The sequence below is a fragment of the Musca domestica genome, unplaced genomic scaffold (genome assembly GCF_030504385.1).
Source record: "Musca domestica strain aabys unplaced genomic scaffold, Musca_domestica.polishedcontigs.V.1.1 63, whole genome shotgun sequence".
NCBI lineage: Eukaryota > Metazoa > Arthropoda > Insecta > Diptera > Muscidae > Musca > Musca domestica.
The window spans coordinates 4,099,139-4,121,100 of record NW_026712370.1 but is presented as its reverse complement, the minus strand read 5'-3'; the positions used below and the strand labels follow the sequence as shown (position 1 = coordinate 4,121,100).

Sequence of the window (21,962 nt, the reverse complement as noted above, 5' to 3'; positions counted from 1 at the left end):
TTGTTACAGAGTGCATATTACGGCTGCGGAGGACAAAAATAACAAATCGGATGAACAATATATATGGGAGCTATAGCTATGTCTAAACCGATTTCAATCAAATTTGGCATACTTATTTTCCGGCCTAATTTGGTTGTATATGCAAAATTCCATACTATTCGGGCTACACGTTTGGTGCACAATAAAAGGCAAATCGGACGAAGATATATATATGAGAGCTATATCTAAATTTTTACCGATTATCTCGAATTTCAATAGGGTTCGTCCTTGGGCCAAACAAATGATTTGTGCAAATTTTCATCTAGGTTCGGGCAATAAGTGCGAACTGTACTTTGTTTACAAAAATACATGGACAGACGGATGGACGGACGGACGAACATGCATAAATCGACTCAGAATGTGATTCTATGCAGATCATCAAAAGGAACTATGGGTCTATCTCGTTTCCTTTTGCCTGTTACAAACAAATGCACAAAGACATAATACCCTGACCACCTTGTGGTGTAGGGTATAAAAATGTCGGAAATATCATCACATTTTAGAATAGATTTAGATTTGTTCGAATTGGTCACCTTTGGCACGAATTGCGGCCTTCAAACGACCAATGAAACCGTCACACGCTGCCCAAATGTTGCTCTGCGGTATTTTGGCCCATTCCCGGCGAAGCGCTTGCTTGAGGTGATCGACACTTTGGTATTTTTTAATGCCAAACTTGCTTTCCAAATTTTCCAGACACAATAGTCCAACGGATTGGTATCCGGAGATTTTGGTGGCCATTTTGCGTTGGAAATGAAGCGAGGAACCTCATTTTGTAATCATTCGCGGGTGGCGCGTGCTGAGTGCGATGGTGCTGAGTCCTGTTGGAATGTCTAAGGTCTGCGGCCAAAATGTTTACGTGCCCAAGGCTTTAGTACACCCTCCGGAATATTTTTGTATTAATAATCGGCATTTATTCTGGTGCCTCTGTCGATTAATACGAGCGAAGAGCGACCATCGGCTGTTATGGCGGCCCACACCATCACCATGGCCGGCGCTTGAGTTCTGGTGGCCAACCGAATGTGTACATTTTCAGCTGACCTCTTTGGCAAGTAAACACGAATGTTTTCTCATCAGAGAAACCCAAATTCGTCAGTTCACCACTTTCGGCCAAGCGAAGCAACTCTTTAGCTCTTTTGAGTCTATTTTCTTTTTGTTGCGGTGTAAGTTCTTGCACTTTTTGGAATTGCAATGGCTTGACCCCAAGCTCATTTTTCAATATTTGCCGAATGGAATATTGCGATATGTTCAGCTCACGAGCCATTTTTTCGGCCACTTTCGCTTCTTTACGTTGCGAAGCATTTCTGCTGATGTTGCAGTTTTCTTCCGTCCACTTCCTTGACGTCGGGCTACGCTACCTGTATCAGTATATGTCATTTGATAACGATTTAGACCCAGGTCTTTTTGGACCAAATCCGTTTCAGGACATTTGGAGTCGATCTAGTAATGTCCGTCCGTCCATCTGTTTGGCTGGTGTGCACCATAGCTCATAAAGGGAGTATCCGATTTGGCCCAAACTTGGTACATTGTAATATTATTGTCAAGCTTAGATCGAGTTCGGAGATGGGCGATATCGGTTCACTCCTTCTGGTGCCTCCCCCACAAAAAGTGGAAATTTTCATAAAAAATATATATTTTACTGCACAGAAAGGGAGAGGATAATCCATTTTTGCCCTACATTTGCAAATCCTAATATTTGCATCGGTGCTAGGTCAGGTGCGAAAATGGACAACATCGGTCCACCCCTTCTGGTACCCCCCAACACAAAAGGTCCACATTTTTAATAAAATTTAATCTCTTATAAAAGATGGAATGTATAGCTCCACTCCTCCTGGTACCTCCCTCACAAAAGGGTCAACATTTTTAACATTCATGAACCTCACAAAATGCAAAATTAACATAAGATTCCATTCAGACTGGGTACATCTCAATATTTCCATCAACACAAGATGGTAAATGTCGGACAATTTCTTCTGGTACCTGGCCCACATAGGGTTCAAGATTTAGAAACAAAAACAAGGCGCTCAAATAAAGCGAAATTATCATTCAACTCTCTCCAATTTTCAAATATACAAACATTTTTGCTAACATTAGATCTGTTATGAAGATGATATGTATATGCGAACTCACTCTGTTACCTTACCCACAACTAGCGAACAAATCAGCGATTTTTTTTTAAAAATCACATATCTCATATAAAGTGATGGAAGTCCGAACCTGGCACGTTGCAATACTTATATCATATTTATTTAGTTCGATACGAAATTGACAATATTGCCCCATTCTGATCTACGGATCTTCTATAAGATGATCTACGGATCTATTTTAACCCGCCAATGGTGACGCTAATTTGACTTTGATTAATGGTGACGCCGGTCTCATGCACCGGGGTTTTCAACTGAAGTTTTTTCGAAACGTATGACTAATAGTTAATATTTTTTTTTATTATTTATCCACTTTGACAATAAAATAAAGATATTTAATCATTTTAAGCTCTTTTATTTCAATATTAAAGCTCACAGACATTTTTAAATAGAGCATTAAAAATAACAATGTTTTAGCAATTCATTTTTTAAAATTAAGAAAAAATAAAAAAATCACATATTAATTCAAGAAAATAATGTTAATTAGTCTTTCGACAATAGGAACTTTTATAAAATAAACAAAATTGGTATCCTTCCAAAAAAAAAAAATCAAATATTGTTTCTTGTAGAAGATCTTCAAGCTGACGCTGGAAGCTTTCATAAGACATGCTGTAAAAAAATTTATATTATAAAACACATACATACATACACATGTAAACACACAAGTACACATATATTTACAATAAAACAGCAACAAATTATAATAAACTTAATAAAAACGCGAATAGTAAAAAAATAATTCTTGATTATTTTACTTACACAAACGGTGACTCACGGTCTCACACACCAGGGTAGAACAAAAATACACGAACTTGTGTTCACTAAGCAGTTTCGTCATGAACTGACGGTGGGGGATGTACTTAGCTACAGCTACTCGAAATCGCAACAAAAACGAATAACGGTGAAGAGAGTTATACGAATTTTTTAACACAACCGGTCTCACAGACCAGTGCGTCACCATTGGCGGGTTAAGAAGGTCTACAGATCTTCTTTGAGTTGATCTACAGATCTTCTATGCGATAATCAACCGGTCTTCTATGAGTAGATCTACAGATCTTCTAAGAGAAGATCTACATAACTTCTTTGCGAAGATCCACAGGTCTTCTATATGAAAATCTATTAGATCCACTTTGTATGGCATGTTTAGAGGAGAAAAGAACAAAATTCCTCTTATTGTTCGCAACAATTTTCTAAAAAAAATCTTAATACAACGTTTAATAAAAAACAATTGTAATCCCATATTTTACCGCAATGCTGACTCACAATTATCTCCCCAATGTGTGTCATCTAGGCAGATGTACTTATTATTGCTGCCTCCGGGTACTTTCCATTCTTCTTCGCGGAAATTGCCAAGACAAATATGGCAAATTTATTATGCAATGTCACATACCGTGTAACTGTATAACACGCACACACTAACACAGTCAGCAGCAACAGCAGTTCCGCTCCACGCATAACTCTGGCCCATAATTATCTTGTTTTGAGTCACTTTTCGGTAAATAGACCTGAGATTGTTTTTTTTTTTAGCTACGTGAACGTTAACTATTCGCATTTGTTTAGACGACACGTAAATTCTTGGTAATTAAAAGTTAAATATTTACGCAAAATTGTTGGTTTGTATGTATGGGTGTGTGTGAGCAATGCGTGTTGGATGTTTTCCAGCCTGTGGTACACAACAAAGTTAGGTGTTAAATTGTAATCTCTTTTTAATGTAGGCATATCTTTATTAATAATTATAAAAAAATATCAGTAGGTATATTCATAAGGTATAAGAATGGAAATTCTTCTTTATTTCTTCTTCTTTATTTCTGTTATTAGGTAATGCAACTATAAAATTATGATTTGTTGGTATCCAGGGATGGATGAAAATTAGCATTTGGAAATACATAATAGCAATGTGCGACAAAATGCAAATAGTTTAATAATAAAAGGAAAGCTTCAGTAGATTATGAAACCAGAACTAATACGATAAGATACGTGTATCGGAACTTTGGGCAAAGTTACCAAAAAAAGGGGATAGGTTTCAACTTCTTCCTTATTATAACCTGAGCCATACGACTAGAGAGAGTATACAGGGTGAGATGAAAAAACTGCAACCAACTTCAGACTGCTGTCATTTCTAAGCCACTCGTCCGAGAGTGGTTAAAATTATTCCAGTGACAGCTCATTATATTGTTTACAAGCGCACAAAAGCTGGTGGGATTTTTCCAGAAAAAAGTTATTCGTGATCGAATTCAAGCGTGATAGTGTGATTTCTTTATATTTGGCTGGAAAACTACAAGTGGCTATCGTTAGAGCACTCCAGCAATTAAATGTGAATAAATCTTTTGTGTTTCGTACCATCGCTCGTTACCGTGATATGGTAGCGTAGGCCGACGTCAAGGAAGTGGACCGAAGAATCATCATCATCAACATCAGCAGAAATGGTTCGAAAAGTAAATAAGTGACCAAAGAGGTCAGCTGAAAATGTGCACCTTCGGTTGGCCACCAAAACTCAAGCGCCAACCATGGTGATGGTGTGGGCCGCCATAACAGCCGATGGTCGCTCTCCGCTCGTATTTATTGACCGTGGCATTAGAATAAATGCCGAATATTAATACAAAAATATTCCGGAGGGTGTATTAAAGTCGTGGGCACGCAAACATTTTGGCCGCAGAACTTGGACACTCCAACAGGACTCAGCACCATTGCTCTCAGCACGCGCCACCCAAGAATGGTTACAAAATGAGGTTCCTCCCTTCATTTCCAGCGCACAATGGCCATCAAAATCTCCGGATACCAATCCGTTGGACTATTGTGTCTGAAGTATTTTGGAAAGCAAGGTTGACACTAAAAAATACCAAAGTATCGATCGCATCAAGCAAGTGCTTCGCCGGTAATGGGCAACATTCGGACAGCGTGTGACGGTTTCATTGGGCGTTTGAAGGCCATAATTCGTCCCAAAGGTGACCAATTGGAACAAATCTAAACTTATTCTAAATGTGATATTATTTCCGACATTTTTGCTTCCATTCAATAAATTAAAAAAAAATAGGTAAAAGCTATGGTTTTTGACTTTGTTGCAGTTTTTTTTATCCCATCCAGGATAACTGCGAAACACTTTCGGTACCTCACACACAAAGTGTCACAATTTTCAATATTTCATCTGTCATCATTTGCGAAGAAGACAGCGATTTTTTACAGTTTGCTATACCTAAATATTTCTCTCAATCAGAAACGTGACATTAATGTGGAATTTATGATTTTAGATAAGATTGGATATAAATGTTCGATTTTCTTGTAATTCTACCCATACCAATATTTTTATCTGTAGTAGAGGAAGTATGAAAACGAAATACTTCGGTCGACTTTATGTGCATGTGAGGTACATGCACATTTTAACATTTTTTAAAGATCATATCACATATCTCATATAAAGTGAAGGATATTATCAATATAGTCCAAAAATCGCACTTCTCAATATTTATATCATATTTATTTAGGTCCGATACGAAATGTACAATATTGGCCCATTCCTTCGGAACCTACTCCATTAAGGGTAAAAATTTGAATAAATATAACAAAAGTCAAAATATATTTAAATCATCAAACATTGGTTGAGGGTATACATCTGTCGGCAAAACCGACTGAAGCTTTTTTACTTTTTCATTTCGAATTTCCCACCAAATCACCTGTATTTTAACACTATAACTCGGTATAAAAAACCAGCCATAGATCTTTCTAATTTTCGGCCCCAGTTTCCAACTTATTCAGCTGTAATTTAATATGTATGGGTTTTTATGCTAAATATTAAATATAAATAAAATAATTAATATGGATATAGTCATAACATTACGAAACTGCCAAATTTTAGAGATCTTGACCATTAGTCACGCAAAAAATTAAAAGTGCTTCGAAATGGGATATTAAATCACCGATATGGAAATTCATATTTTGACAATCTTCGATTTTTTAAAGTATATTTCAAGAACTTGCTGAATATTGTAAAAGATTTCTAGAGAAAAATACTTTCTTGGCAAATAATCGGCAATCCCACTGGTGCTTTTAACCTGTTTATACCCTCCAACATACATAGTATGAGGAGTATATGAAGTTTGTGATTCCGTTTGTAACTCATCGAAATTTTAGATCCAACAAAGTATATATATTCGTGATTAGCGAAAAATGCTAAGTCGAGTTACCCATTCATCTGTTGTATTCATGCTAGAGGCCAAACGATATGTGAAAGGAAGCTAAGATTTTGCACAAAGTTGTCTTTTGTCTGCAGGCAGGACAAATTGGAAGATGAACTACAAGGTTGCCCATATTCGACGGACCCATCTGGCAAAGCCATAACTTTTGACAGAGATGTCACATCGCTTAAAGACATACCGCGTTTGAAGCGTCAGTCCAAGCAGATTTTTACCATGAACCAAAACACGCCACGCGAGCGTTCTGAAATAGTTGAAATTTACAAGAAGTCAATTGTGAAAACTCAACGTGCTTTTAAAACATTCAAAAATGTGAGAAGTGCGCCTTCTAAGAACACCATTAAGCGTTTATACGAAACATTTTCGACTGGTAAGGCTCTTTCTAATCCGAAGAGGCCATACAAAAGTCGACCAAGGCGATCGGCCGAGAATATCGCTGCAGTACGAGCCAGTGTTGAGAGGTCCCTAAGAACATCCCAAAAACGCCGTTCTCAGCAGTTGGGCATGGCTCGGTCCACTTTACAACGGATTATTCGCATTGATTTGCATTTGTTCCCGTACAAAATTCAATTGACGCAAAGAATGTTGCCTGCGGACAAGCCTCGTCGAGGTCCGTCGAATATGGGCAACCCTGTACATCGGTTATAGTTTTTGTAGCCCTCATATAATTGAACCTCAACAAATTCGGTATTATGACGATTTTAGCCATATGTTCTTAATGACAGAATTGGCTCATAGCCCCCAAATACTGAAATGTCCGTATTTACAGGCATATTTTTTCATTAATTACTACTTTTCCATGATATCTAAATATGTGTTTCTTTTCTTTTGACTCTTTGCAGATTTCTCCATTAGTTCTCGGGCCCAAAGTGTATGTGGTATAAATGATGGCATTTTAGTGGACGGTCAATAACTTCAAATCAAATTTAGGACTTTTTGGAATAAAAACAAAAGCCCAAAAGAGAAAAGGAAAGACTCCTTGAGAATTAAAACGGATGATATTGAATTTTCAAAGAATCAAAACTGTGTGATATTGTCCGCAAGTGTGGAATAGTGCAAGGCATTACCATAAATGACGGCAATAACGGCTCATAAAAATATAACCAAATTAAAGCCAACAATGCAAAGATTTTTCTTTCATTGCATACCAATTTAATCCCAAGAAAAAAAATCAAAACTATACAATTTCAACACATTAAATGCAAGTGCAAATATAAATCTGTCGTGTCTTGGATCTCTAAAGAATTGAAAACAAAGAGAGAAATTAAATCCCAGAATATATTTCAATTTCAAGTGCTTGAAATCGTGCGTGTGTGCATGTGGTGTAACGTTTAAAAGAAAATCGTATTGGGAAATCTTAAAGTTGCTAGTTTCAAGTGTTATCTTTTAAAAACATAGTGCAATTTATTGTTAATTATTTGTTTTTATATTTGTTCTTTTAATTTTATTTTCAATGGTTTTATTATCCTATTTTACAGAGTGCTTAGAAGACAAATGTAAATTTTAAAGTGAATTTAAAATCAATATCTATTTTTTGTCCATATAAAAAAAATATTGTAAATTGGTGAAAAAGCAATCAAAAAAAAAAAAAAAAAAAATCATACAAAGAAATTAGAAATTTTCCGAATTTCACCAGCAAAGGAAATTCGTCGGTTCTTCGCTCGAGTTAAATACTAAAAGCAGCAAGTTGTACACGTTTGGCACCATGGAGGGAGGTTATGTGAATGAAGGTAAGATTTCAATCAAAATATTTAAAATTGTAATAATTTTTAAATTAATTCTTTTTAATACTCTAGACCACTTTTGGAACACTTTAGGGAAATTAAAAAAAAAAAAATAGTTAGTTTTGATAGTGACATTTAAACTCAATAGACGAGCTTTTTACTTTAAAAATATCCCTGAAGATGATTTCCGGAGGAAATCGAAATATTGGATGAATAAAAAAGGAAAAATTCAAAAATAAAAACATAGTTTTTTAATGACCTTAAGCCAAGCTATTAACCAAATAAGTAAAATAGTTAGTCTAATTAATATTTTTGGAAAATATTAAATATTGAGGACGGAGGAGTAGGAAAAGAAAAAGTATAAGCCGATTTTGATGACAGATGTATACCCTCAGACAATGTTCGATTTTTATGCCCTCAGCCATATGGCTAGAGAGGGTATATATCATTTGATACGGTCAAAACGTGCCTAGTCGAAATAGACCCTAGGTCTCTTTGGACCAAATCCGTTTCAAAACATTTGAAGTCGATCTAGCGATGTCCGTCCGTCCGTCTATCTGTCTCAAAGGAGTTTCCGATTTGGTTCAAACTTTGTACATCGTTATATTTTTGTGAAACTAAGATCGAGTTCGGAGATGGACAATATCGGTCCACTCCTTCTGGTACCTGCCCCACAAAAGTTCGAAATTTTCAAGAAATATATTTCCTGCACAGAAAGAGGAAGGATAATCCGATTTTGCTCCAACTTTGCAAATCCGAATATTTGCGTCAGTGCTAGGTCAGGAGCGAAAATGGACAATATTCGTCCACTCCATCAAGTACCTCTCCCACCAAGGACCAAAGTTTTAAATATTTATAATTTTTATGAAATGTAAAATAAGAACCCTTTTGTCTTCGAATTTCGAGCATCTCAAAATTCAAGATCTGGTATAAGGAAGGCATAAAACGGACCATTCCTTCTCAGAAACTAGCGAAATTAGCATCCGATTCCAAAGTCAAAAGTTTGAGTAACTATTAATTATTACTTCGGTCCACTCCCTCTATCTGCGTGCCAACATAAAATATAGTTCGGTACAGGTGTGAGGGATCTAAATTCAAAATCGGGTGAAACATAAATGTAGCTGAACCAATTTTCATTAAATTATGCCCCATTTTTTTCCAGGCTGAATTCAGTCGTATGTGTCAAAATTTATTCAATTTGGGCTTGCATTTTCGTATTTGGTGCAAAATAAACTTCATATTATATATATATTGGAGCCATATCTATTAACAGATATTCACCAAAATTGGTACACATGTTTCAGGCCTAAACATGATCCTGAATTCCATCCGATTGGCTATATCTAAATCTGAACTAATATTCGCTAAAATTACCAACTATTCTCCTGGACTGAATTTGGTTCTTTGTGCTAAAATTGATCTGATTTGGTCTGATATTACGCATTTGATGCACAATACCTATGAAATCGCACGACACTATACAGGGTAAGATAAAAAAAAAACTGCAACAAAGTCAAACGCCATACTTTTTACATTTTTTTAAAATTTTATTGAATTAAAACAAAAAATGTCGGAAATAACATCAAATTTTAGAATACGTTTAGATTTGTTCGAATTGGTCACCTTTGGCACGAATTATGGCCTTCACACGGCCAATGAAACCGTCACACGCTGCCCGAATGTTGTTCTGCGGTATTTTGGCCCAACCCCTCGAAGCGCTTGCTTGAGGTGATCGAAACTTTTGTATTTTTTAGTGCCAATCTTGCTTTCCAAAATACTCCCGACACAATAGTCTAAGGGATAGGTATCCGGTGATTTTGGTGGCCATTGTGCGCTGGAAATGAAGCGAGGAACCTAATTTTGTAACCATTTTTGGGTGGCGCGTGCTGAGTCCTGTTGGAATGTCCAAGGTCAGCGGTCAAAATGTTTGCGTGCCCAAGACTTCAATCACCCTTCAGAATATTTTCGCGATAATATTCGGCATATATTCTGATACCACGATAATAACGAGCAGAGAGCGACCATCGAATGTTATGGCGTCCCACACCATCACCATGGACGGCGCTTGAGTTCTGGTGGCCAACTGAAGGTGCACATTTTCATCTGACTTCTTTGGCAAATAAACACGATCATTTTGTTTGTTTAGTTTGTAACGAATGGTTTCTCATCGGAGAAAACCAAATTCGGCACTTCACCACTTTCGGCCAAGCGAAGCAACTCTTTAGCTCATTTCAGTCTATTTTCTTTCTGTTGCGGTGTAAGTTCTTGCACTTTTTGAATTTCAATGTCTCCAGGTAATTTTTCAATATTTGCCGAATTGCGACGCAGGTTTCGATCAAGTTGCTTCTTTACTTTTCGAACCATTTCTGCTGATGTTGCTGTTTTCTTTCGTCCACTTCCTTGCCGTCGGATTACGCAACCAGTATCACTGTAACGAGCAAATGTACGAGACACAAAAGATGTATTCACATTTAAATGCTGGAGTACTCTAATGATAGCCACTTGTGGTTTTCTATCAAAACATAAAGAAATCACACTATAATCACACGCTTGAATTCCATCACGAATAACTTTTTTTCTGGAAAATTCTCACCAAAATGCTTCTGTACACTTTTAAACAATATAATGAGCTGTCACTGGAATAATTTTAACAGCTGTCGGACGAGTGGCTTAGAAATGACAGCAGCCTGAAGTTGGTTGCAGTTTTTTCATCTCACCCTATATATGCATCGGATCCACATACTAAGATCGAGTTGATGCACAGTACTTATAAGATCGCACGTCACTATATGTGGGAGTTATATCCAAATCTGATCCAATTATCACCAATTTCAATAGGGTTCGTCCCTGGGCCAAACAAATGATTTGTGGAAAATTTCATCTTAATTCGACTATAAATATGACCGGCCTTTTGTTCACAAAAATGCATGGACAGATTCAAAGACAAACTGATGGATATCCTTAAATAGTTTCAGGAAATGATTCTGTGAGGATCCTTAAAAATAATTATGGGTCCATCTCATCTCCTTACCACAGTGTGGAATTACAATTGAAAATTTATGAAATACATATATATTTTCCGAATTACATATGCAGTTCTGGAATTTCAATTTAAAAGTTTCGAATATTATTTCGAATTACAGATGTAGTAGCGGCCAATTTTTTTACATATGGAAAATTTTCCGAGAAATGATTTAAAAAATCTTTACCTTGGAAAAAAATAAACAAAATTAGTTCTCAAAGTGGTCTGGGGTTATTGTTGATGAATATTTTCTTTAATTATTTTTTTTCAATCTACGAAAAATTGTTTTCCTACGAAATGTTTTAGTTGCACCCAAAATTAAAAAAAAAACAAACTCATAAAAATTTTAATAAATGTGCGCACATTGTGTGTCTTACCTGCCCACATTTTTCCGGCCATGAGGTGGCAGCCAATAAAAAAAAAACCCTGACACCACCGCCACCACTGCTGCGGTTGGCTGCCACCTTCCTGCCTGGGCCAATATTCCATTATTTTGTTTTGCCGCTTTCCAAACATGTTTGCTTTGAATTGCATTCATTGCAGCTTTATTTCAAATTTCTTCACATCTTTTCAAACCAAATAATATTCTTTTTTATAATTTTGAATTTTTTCGTTATTGTTGTTGTTGTTATTATTTGGGAATGCGGCTTTTCTACGTCATTGCCCACCCATATCATATAAAACAGATGTCAATCTCATCGGAAATTTCAAATAGGCTTATTTCAAAGATTATCCAATCATCTTTCCACAATTCGGCCTAATTTTTGAATGGGTGGCAAATAGGGAAAGGGGGGAGGGAGATGTATTTGAAAATTATTTCAAAGTCAAAATGTGTTGCACTATTTTTCTTTATTGTAGTTTTGTTGTTTTTTTTCTTCTTTGAATGCTATTCAACGTCATTTGCCATCGGAGCAAATGTTAAACAAACCAGACACCAAAAATTGTTTTCATGAAAAATAAAAAAAAAAATAGAAACAACAACTACACACATATTTTGAAATCAAGTGAACCTGCTCCGAAACACCCACCCACTTTTTTTTCGAAAAGTGAATGAGACACAAGAATGCAATGCAGTGGCAGCGAAAACAAATATGCATTTGGGTTGGAGCAATGCAGCGAATTTTCAGGGGAAGATATTCAAAATGATTTTTAAGAGAATGAAATAAAATATTGTTGAAGAGAATTTTGGGAGTCTTTAAGAGGGCCGGAAAGAACAAAACGTTGGTCTTCCAAGGCTAGGCCTTTAGGTATTCTAAGGGAAGACTTCCTTGCGTTCCTTAACAAGTTAAGAATTTTCAGCCGGTTTTGCCGACAGATGTATACTCTGAGCCAATGTTCGATTACTTAAATATATTTTGACTTCGGTTTTGATTATTCAAACTGTTGACCCTCTATGGAGTAGGTTCCGAAGGAATGGTTCAATATTGTCCATTTCGTCATAAATGTGACAAAAATTTTGCGATGTGCCAGGTTTTTGAGCTATATTGTCTACTTCCTTCCGTCCTTTATATGAGATATGTGATAATTTCTGGAAGATGTTAAAATGTGCGTGAGTTGCCAGATATAGTCGATCGAAGAAGTCCATTCTCATACTTCATCTAAAACAGATAAAAATATTGGTATGGGCAAATTTACAAGAAAATCGAAAAAATATACAATTTTATGCGAAATCATAAATTTTATATTCATCCCAGGTTTTCGGTTGAGAGAGATATTTGAATATTGCAAGTTGTAAACAATAGCTGATTTGTTTGGCAAGTTATGACAAATCAAAGTTTTGAAAATTGTCACCTTTTGTGTGTGAGGTATCAGAAGAGGTTCGCAGATAGATATTATCTTCTCAACCGATCTTGTGTTAGCAAAAATGTTTGTGTGTGTGAAATTTGAAGAGAGTTGGATGCTTATTTCTTTGTGCGTTTTATTTTTCAAAATCTTGAACTCTATGTGGGCGAGATACTAGAAGAAATGTTTCTTACTCTACAACCTTTATAACATATCTTGTGTTGATGGCAATATTGAGATGTGCTAAATCTGAATGGAATTGGATGTAAATTTCGCGATTTTTATGAGCTTCGTGGATATTAAAAATTTTGACCCTCTGTGGGGGAGGTACCAGAAGGAGTCTACCGATATATCCCATATTCACAACAGATCTTGTGTTAGTAGAAATAATGGGATGCGTGAAATATGAAGAGAACCGGATTCTTATTTCGGATTTTATAATAGTTTTGGTTATTCAAAAACTTTGATCCTTTGTGGGGAAGATACCAGTAGGAAAGGTACCATCTTTATAACAGATCTTGTGTTGATGGAAACATTGAGATGTACCAAAATTGAATTTCGGGTTTTATGAGCTTCATGAATATTGTAAAAGTTGATTTTTTGTGGGGGAGGTACCAGTAGGGGTATTTCATCTTCACACCAGATCTTTGGTTAATACAAATATTATGATGTGTGTATTTTGAAGACAAACGCACTCTCTCATCACATGTTAAAGGACTTATAATTATTCAAAATTTTGACCCTTTGTGGGGGAGGTACATGACGGAGTGGGCCGATATTATCCATTTTCGCGTCTGACAAATATTAGGATTTGCGATCTCTGTGCAGATTTTTTTTTTTTGAAAATGTCGACCTTTTGCGGGGAGGTACCAGAAGGAGTGAACCTATATATTCCATCTTCACACCTAATGAAACTGTTGTGATGTGTATAATTTGAAGACAATCAGGGTTTTACAAACCACTTTTTATAAAAGTTATTATTATTCAAAATTTTGACCCTTTGTGGGGGTGGTACTTTATAGAGTGGACCGATATTGTCTATTTTCGCACCTCACCCATCACTGATGCAAATATTAGGGTTTACAAAGTTGGAGCCAAATCGGATTATCCTTTCTCTTTCTGTGCAGAAAATATTTTTTTTGAGAATTTCAACCTTTTGTGGGTTGGTATCAGAATGAGTAGACCGATGTATTCCATTAACACGCCAGACCTTGGGTTAATAAAAATATTGTGTTGTGTGCAAATTGAAGATAATCCGACTCTTATTTCATAGTTTATAAGTGTTATAATTATTCAAAATGTTGACCCTTTGTGGGGAGGTACTTGATGGAGTGGACCGATATTGTCTATTTTCGCACCTGACCTAGCACAAATGCAAATACTAGGATTTGGGAATTTGGATCGGATTACCCTTTTTCTTTCTGTGCATTAAAACATTTTTTTGGACCAGAATAAGTATATCGATATAGCCCATCTCCGAACTCGATCTAAGTTTGATAATAATATTGCGATGCACGAAATTTGGATTTGGATACTCCCTTCGAGAGACATCGTGCGCCTCAGCCAGAAAGACAGTCAGACTGATATCGTTAGAGCGACTCCAAGTGTCCTGAAATGGTTTTCGTTCAAAGAGACCTAGGGTCCAAACCGTTGTTTCGATGAGGCACGTTTTGGCCGTATCAAATGACATATGCCCTCTCTAGCCATATGGCTGAGGGTATATAAAAGGCTTCATAGTCATCTTAAGAAAAGGCATAATGGTCTTCATGATACTCTGAGCTTCAAAGAAAATAACTTCTGGTCTTTTATGAAAAGACTTTCCTGCTTTCCAAGAGAAGTCGTTCCAGGGTTCTCCCAGGGAGGATCTGACTTTCTATGAAGAAAAACTCTTCTGATCTTCTCAGCCTATTTCTTATTTTATGCTCTTATGTATCTCTGGTCTGCTACATTACTCCACCACAACTGTTGCTTGCCGCAACAATACATTGACTTTGAAAATTTGGCGGCGCTGTGTAGATTTTCAAAGAATTTTTGAAATATTTTTTTTGATATTCAAATATGTGTTCTTATTCCACTGACATAAGAAACAGAAATGCAATTTCAATGCATATTTCAAAAAAAAAAAAAAAAAAAAAAAAAAAAAAAAAACAAAGCAAAACAACACACTTTTGATTTTACTTGTTTTAGTAGATTTTTTTTTAAATTCTTTTGATTTTATTTGAATATTTCTTTTCTATTTTCTCAAAACACAGACACTCAGAAACGTCCAAACGTCTGTCTTTTTAACCGTACATCCACCCATCCGTTCATTCATTTAGTCAGTCATTTATTACATTAGTTCAATGATATAAATAGTGAATGTTGTAATAACTATTAATAACAATTGCAGCTATACATCGTTAATTTTCATTATTTTTTTCTTTGTTTTTTTTTTTTTAATTTGTCATAGACAAATTAGTATTTCTTGATTAGTCAGCCGGACAGACAGACAGACAGTCATTCGTTATTAGTTAGTCACACTTGAAAATGAGTTGTTTTCTCTGCTTACAATTACAAATTCTTTGCTGTTTTCAAAAATGTTTGGTTTCCATTTCTTTTTGGGCAACATTTTCACTTGGCACATTTTTTGTAAATGCAATGCCTTTTATTTCAAATATTAATAGAAAAATTTCAATTTCTTTTAATATTCCCTTCAAATTGCTGCAATTTTAAAGAGGATTCGGATGCCATTATAGGTGTGGAAAGTCCAGGTAATTAATGCAACTATTCACTTTGGTGTTATTATATCACATAATTATAAAATTATAAAAATATTCTTAACCATTAAGGGATGGTCAAAAGTCAAAAGGGGCTAACTATATGTTACCCTACACCACTATGAGTATTCAGTAGAGCTCCCGTTACAAAAACGTTTATATTGGGAATTTATGGGAGGTAGATCATACCAACTATGAACATTATTTGAATGCGTATCATGGCTTTAGAGTAGTAGCTTTTTGAAAAATCGATTTTCAAAAAATTTGACGGAGGCTTTTTTACCTCTAATACCAAACCTATTCAATTTGGGCTATGCTACATAAATGGTAAGCGATTACCGTAATATCGGATGAAGATGTATGTCGAAGTTGATCCGATCTTGACAAAATGTGGCAGAGGTATTTTCGAGCATGATCTGATGCCCGGTATCAATTTCATTGTTGGGGAGTGCATATTACGCATTTGAGGACGAATGCTATTCTCATGGAATAGCAAAATGCTATTCTCCTAAAATAGCTGAATCCTATTCTCATAACACAGCAGAATGCTATTCGTATAGAATTGCAGAATATGCCATTCGTATAGAATTGCAGAATAGCAGAATATGCTATTCGCAAAGAATAGCAGAATATGCTATTCGTATAGAATAGCAGCAGAATATGCTATTCGTATAGAATAGCAGAATATGCTATTCGCATAGAATAGCAGAATATGCTATTCGCATAGAATAGCAGAATATGCTATTCGTATAGAATAGCAGAATATGATATTCGTATAGAATAGCAGAATATGCTAGTCGTATAGAATAGCAGCAGAATATGCTATTCGTATAGAATAGCAGCAGAATATGCTATTCGTATAGAATAGCAGCAGAATATGCTATTCGTATAGAATAGCAGCAGAATATGCTATTCGTATAGAATAGCAGCAGAATATGCTATTCGTATAGAATAGCAGCAGAATATGCTATTCGTATAGAATAGCAGCAGAATATGCTATTCGTATAGAATAGCAGCAGAATATGCTATTCGTATAGAATAGCAGCAGAATATGCTATTCGTATAGAATAGCAGCAGAATATGCTATTCGTATAGAATAGCAGCAGAATATGCTATTCGTATAGAATAGCAGCAGAATATGCTATTCGTATAGAATAGCAGCAGAATATGCTATTCGTATAGAATAGCAGCAGAATATGCTATTCGTATAGAATAGCAGCAGAATATGCTATTCGTATAGAATAGCAGCAGAATATGCTATTCGTATAGAATAGCAGCAGAATATGCTATTCGTATAGAATAGCAGAATATGCTATTCGTATAGAATAGCAGCAGAATATGCTATTCGTATAGAATAGCAGCAGAATATGCTATTCGTATAGAATAGCAGCAGAATATGCTATTCGTATAGAATAGCAGCAGAATATGCTATTCGTATAGAATAGCAGCAGAATATGCTATTCGTATAGAATAGCAGCAGAATTTGCTATTCGTATAGAATGGCAGAATTTATATAATAGCAGAATGCTATTCCTATTGTTTGTGCAGGTCTACGCCTTCGTATAGCCCCCATATAATGGTACCTCCCGATATTCGGTGTTTTGATGATTTTAAGGACATTATTCTTCGGAATTGTTTCAAATTTGGCATTTGAAGTTCGTAATCGATACTACAGTCTAAGACAGAAAAATGTCTGTTCAGGTCCACGTCTTCGTATAGCCCTGTATGCAGTTCCACGTTTTGGTATAGTCTCCATATAAAGGGTTTTTTTTTTCAAGTTCCGCATTTGAATATTGTAATGCCTTATGACAAAAGTTGGCTATGCAGGTCCATTTTGTCGTATTGACCCTTGCCAAATTCGTTCCAAATGGCGGAGGCAATTCAAAGTTCGGTCCGGCCGAACTTACAGCTTTTTTACTTGTTTTTTAAATATGTTTAAATAATCCGCGTTAGTCCTTCGAAAAATTATCATTTAAAAGATCTCGATTTTCCTTTCAAAAACTGTCTTTGAAAATTCAAAGAACCACTCCTTTGAGAAATATAGAAGTTCATGAAAGACCTTCGAAAAGGCTCCAGATAGTCCTTTGAAAAAATATTGTTAAAAAGTCCACGTTAATCATAATTAAAAAACCACCATTGACGTTTGAGGAAATATTTCTTTTTATTGGAAAAAAGAAAATCTAGTAAATAATTAATTCCAGTTACTCATTATTTGGTAATGAGAAAAGTAAGTCATTTTTTATTTTTTAAGGAATAACCCATTTTTTCTACCTACTAATAATACAGTTCGTAGAGTGTTTACATTACCTTTTAATGTCTTATTCGGCTTATACAGCTTTTATTTTTTCCCAAAGTAATTAATATCTAGACAGGAATTTTGTATATATTTAGATGGGAGATTAGCAACTTTTATTTAAATTAATCATAAAAGACTCAGGCGTGGCGCCTTACGTGGGGAGTGGCTCGAAAGGGGTATGAAATATTTATATTTGTACATTTTCTGAAACATACTTGTTTAGGTGCGCAAACAACAGTATAATGACTAAAACTTGAGGTTTTAAGATTGGCGCCCAATATGGGGGCAACATTTCAAATTGTAGTTAGAAATAGGAGACGGTAGTCTGGGCTTTAGATGACGGGCATAGTTATCCAGATAGGTGTTTTAAATAATTTATGTGGGAAGTTGTCTACAATTCTCTGAAATTTTATGAAAGTATTCAATATCGGCGCCCAACGTGGAATGCAACAAAAAACGATGCAAAGTATTCTTAACATATCAACTTTATAGCATAGCTCTGATAATTAAAATAAAAAATGCAAACAATGAAATCTACTTCAAACAAATTGAATTTCGTGACTGATTTTCTGCAGCTGCTGTCTTCTGAAATCACAATATATCTGAGAATTAAATTAAAAATCTGTTAAACAAATTCGAGGAACTAAAAAACATTCATATGTCAACACTCCGTTTTTGCAGCTCAGTGCTATCACGTGTGATATATATTCCATTTATTTATACAACAAATTTTTGCACTTACCACCGTATATTGGGTTTGTTGATACAAAGAATTGGCATGTGCATAAAATATACCGCCAGATAACGTACAGACATACATATTGTCATGTGCATATACATATACATATGTATGCCTTAACAAATTTTCTTCTTCTTCAAAAATAAAACCGCCTTTTCCGCCATGCACTGCTCGATGATGATGATATCATTTCGTTTTCAGTTAAAAGTTTGCGTTTAACCTTGAAGTTGCAGCAAAAAGCAAACCTACAAAAAATCCCAATAAATAACTTCACAAACAAATTAATGGCATTTTTTGCTTTTGAAGGACCTACCATCGTGGATGTGCGCGGTTTGGTTATGAAAAAATCGAAATTTCTAAGAAATACTGAGCCATCGTCAGCTGCATGAAAATGAAAAGGGAGAAATGAAAAATAAACAAATATGTTTCGATGTCAATAAATAAACGGTGTTTAGAGGTCGCCATATTAATTTTTTTTTTCAATTTTTTAGGGAACGGGTAGACATGTTTAGCTTTATAGAGAAGAAAAACCAAAATAAACAAACCGAAAAAAAGCTAATAAAACATACAAACATTTTTAGGTACATTTGGTATGGATGATTTTCGATTTTTATTGGAATATTTTTTGGGTGAGATTTAGGTAGACCGCACACATTTGTATTGGAAATAAATAAAAAACCGATTTTTTTTACTTTTAATGGAAGCCTTCAGAAACCTAAATGACTTCCTAATGGTTATTAATGTATTCCTGAAAGCCCGTATGCGCTTATATATCATTTATTACTTTCCTGTGAGTCAATTTTTTAGTGTAAGGTTTAAGGTTTATTTTCGTGGTACATATTAAGTATATGAATTTCTTTTGTTCAGAAACTTACAATTAAATTGGATCTAAAATATTTCTTCCTTTGACACCCTCCCCAAGAAATGAAGAATTAAGCGAGATTTTAACTCAGAATCGAAACGTCTAAAATTAGCTGTAAAAAAGTATACATATAATATGGGCAACCATATTCGACGGACCTTTGGGCCCATTCCAATCGACGAGGCTTGTCCGCAGGCAACATTCTTTGCGTCAATTGAATTTTGTACGGGAACAAATGCAAATCAATGCGAATAATCCGTTGTAAAGTGGACCGAGCCATGCCCAACTGCTGAGAACGGCGTTTTTGGGATGTTCTTGAGGACCTCTCAACACTGGCTCGTACGGCAGCGATATTCTCGGCCGATCGCCTTGCTCGACTTTTATATGACCTCTTCGGATTAGAAAGAGCCTTACCAGTCGAAAATTTTTCGTATAAACGCTTAATGGTGTTCTCACATTTTTTAATGTTTTAAAAGCACGATGAGTTTTCGCAATTGATTCTGTTGAATGTAAATTTCAGAGCGCTCGCGTGGCGTGTATTGGTTCATGGTAAAAATCTGCTTGGACTGACGATTCAAACGCGGTATGTCGTTAAACGATGTGACATCTCTGTCAAAAGTTATGGCGTTGCCAGATGGGTCCGTCGAATATGGGCAACACTGTACTTCCATGCCTCAATTCGAAAAAGTTCGTTCCTTTTTTTTCAAAAATTCATCAAAAAACAAAGAAATTATATTCGCGTTTTTTTTTCAAATACCGGGTGAGATGAAAAAGTACAACAAAGGCAAGCGTCATAATTTGTACATTTTTTAAAAATTTTATTGAATGAAAGCAAAAAATGTCGGAAATAGCATCAAATTTTAAAATAGGTTTAGATTTGTTCGAATTGTTCACATATTGCGCTTGCTTCAGGTGATCAACACTTTGGTATTTTTTAGTGCCAACCTTGCTTTCCAAAATACTCCAGACACAATAGTCCAAAGGATTGGTAATTTTGGTGGCCATTTTGCGCTGGAAATGAAACGAGGAACCTCATTTTGTAACCATTCTTGGGTGGCGCATGCTGAATAGGATGCTGTCAAGTCCTGTTGGAATGTCCAAGTTCTGCGACCAAAATGTTTGCCTGCCCAAGGCTTTAATACACCCTCCAGAATATTTTAGCGATAATATTTGGCATTTATTCTGACGCCACGTGGATTAATACAAGCGGAGAGGGACCATCGCCTGCTATGGCAGCCCACACTATCACCATGACCGGTGCTTGAGTTCTGGTGGCCAACCGAAGGTGCACATTTTCAGCTGACCTCTTTGGCAAGCGCCGATCACACGATCATTTGTTTTTTTTACAAACTGCTGGACAACGAATGTTTTCTCATCGGAGAAAACCAAATTCGGCAGTTCACCACTTTCGGCCAAGCGAAGCAACTCTTTAGCTCTTTGGAGTCTACTTTCTTTCTGTTTCGGTGTAAGTTCCATCACGAATTACTTTTTCTCTGGAAAATTCTCACAAAAATGCTTTTGTACGCTTGTAAGCTTGAGCTGTCACTGGAAAAATTTGAACAGCTGTCGGACGAGTGGCTTAGAAATGACACCAGTTTGAAGTTGGTTGCAGTTTTTTCATCTCACCCTTAAATTCCCTTTAATTAATTTTTGGCGCCCAACGTGTGGCATAAATAAAATTACTGCTGAAAGTGATTAGAATGAAGAAATGAGTATCTATTAAGATGTTTAAAAACTTATTAGGGGCGATTGGCAACAAATTATTAACAAATTTGGCGTTTGGCGAAAGTGGGATGTAAATGAAATGGTGCAAAAGTTGTTTATGAATATGTTACTTATTTGACTGACCTTTATACAAAATATCTGAGCTCTAGTATTTTCCAATCGCGCAAAATTTGTATTTTTTAGTGCTTTTTGTATCCTTATAGGAATTATTTCGAAAAAAAAACTCAGCCTTATCTCGTACCTACGCCCCAGGATTGAGTCTCAGTATATATTTTAAGATTCTAGCTATATTATACAAAATATTCATTTTTGGCGCCCAAGGTGTGATATAAAAAATTAGTGATGGAAATCGTTATCATAAAGAAATGAGTTTCTGTAAAGATGTTCCAAATATTATTACGGGCGATTGGCAATAAATCATTAAATTATAAAACCATTTGGATTTGGCGCCCAACGTGGGGTGTAAATGAAACGGAACACAAGTTTTATATGGCAATACTACTAATTTGACAAATCTATTTACAAAATATCAGAGCTCTAGTATGTCGCAATTGTTCAATAGAATCGGTACCATAATTAGTACCTTTTAGTACTTTTCGTACCCGTATGGGACGTATTTCGAAAAGAAAAACCAGGCTTATCCCGCCCAAGATTGAGTCAGACTCAAAATTTCAAAATTATAGCTA

At 35.6% G+C, this 21,962-nt stretch overlaps 1 protein-coding gene across 4 annotated transcripts in view; it reads left to right on the top strand.

The window, feature by feature from the left end:
• LOC101896206 (aminopeptidase N) overlaps positions 1–21,962 on the top strand; it is a 270,904-nt gene that overhangs the window by 98,463 nt on the left and 150,479 nt on the right. For 2 of the 4 annotated variants that reach the window (XM_059129602.1, XM_020039936.2), the window contains exons 2-3: positions 7,849–8,100; positions 15,613–15,648. In XM_059129602.1, the coding sequence (XP_058985585.1) occupies positions 8,076–8,100; positions 15,613–15,648 (61 nt within the window). In that variant the 5' untranslated portion in view covers positions 7,849–8,075. The remainder of the gene's footprint in view (positions 1–7,848; positions 8,101–15,612; positions 15,649–21,962) is intronic. The other 2 variants (XM_059129603.1, XM_005176612.3) reach the window with 1 other exon arrangement.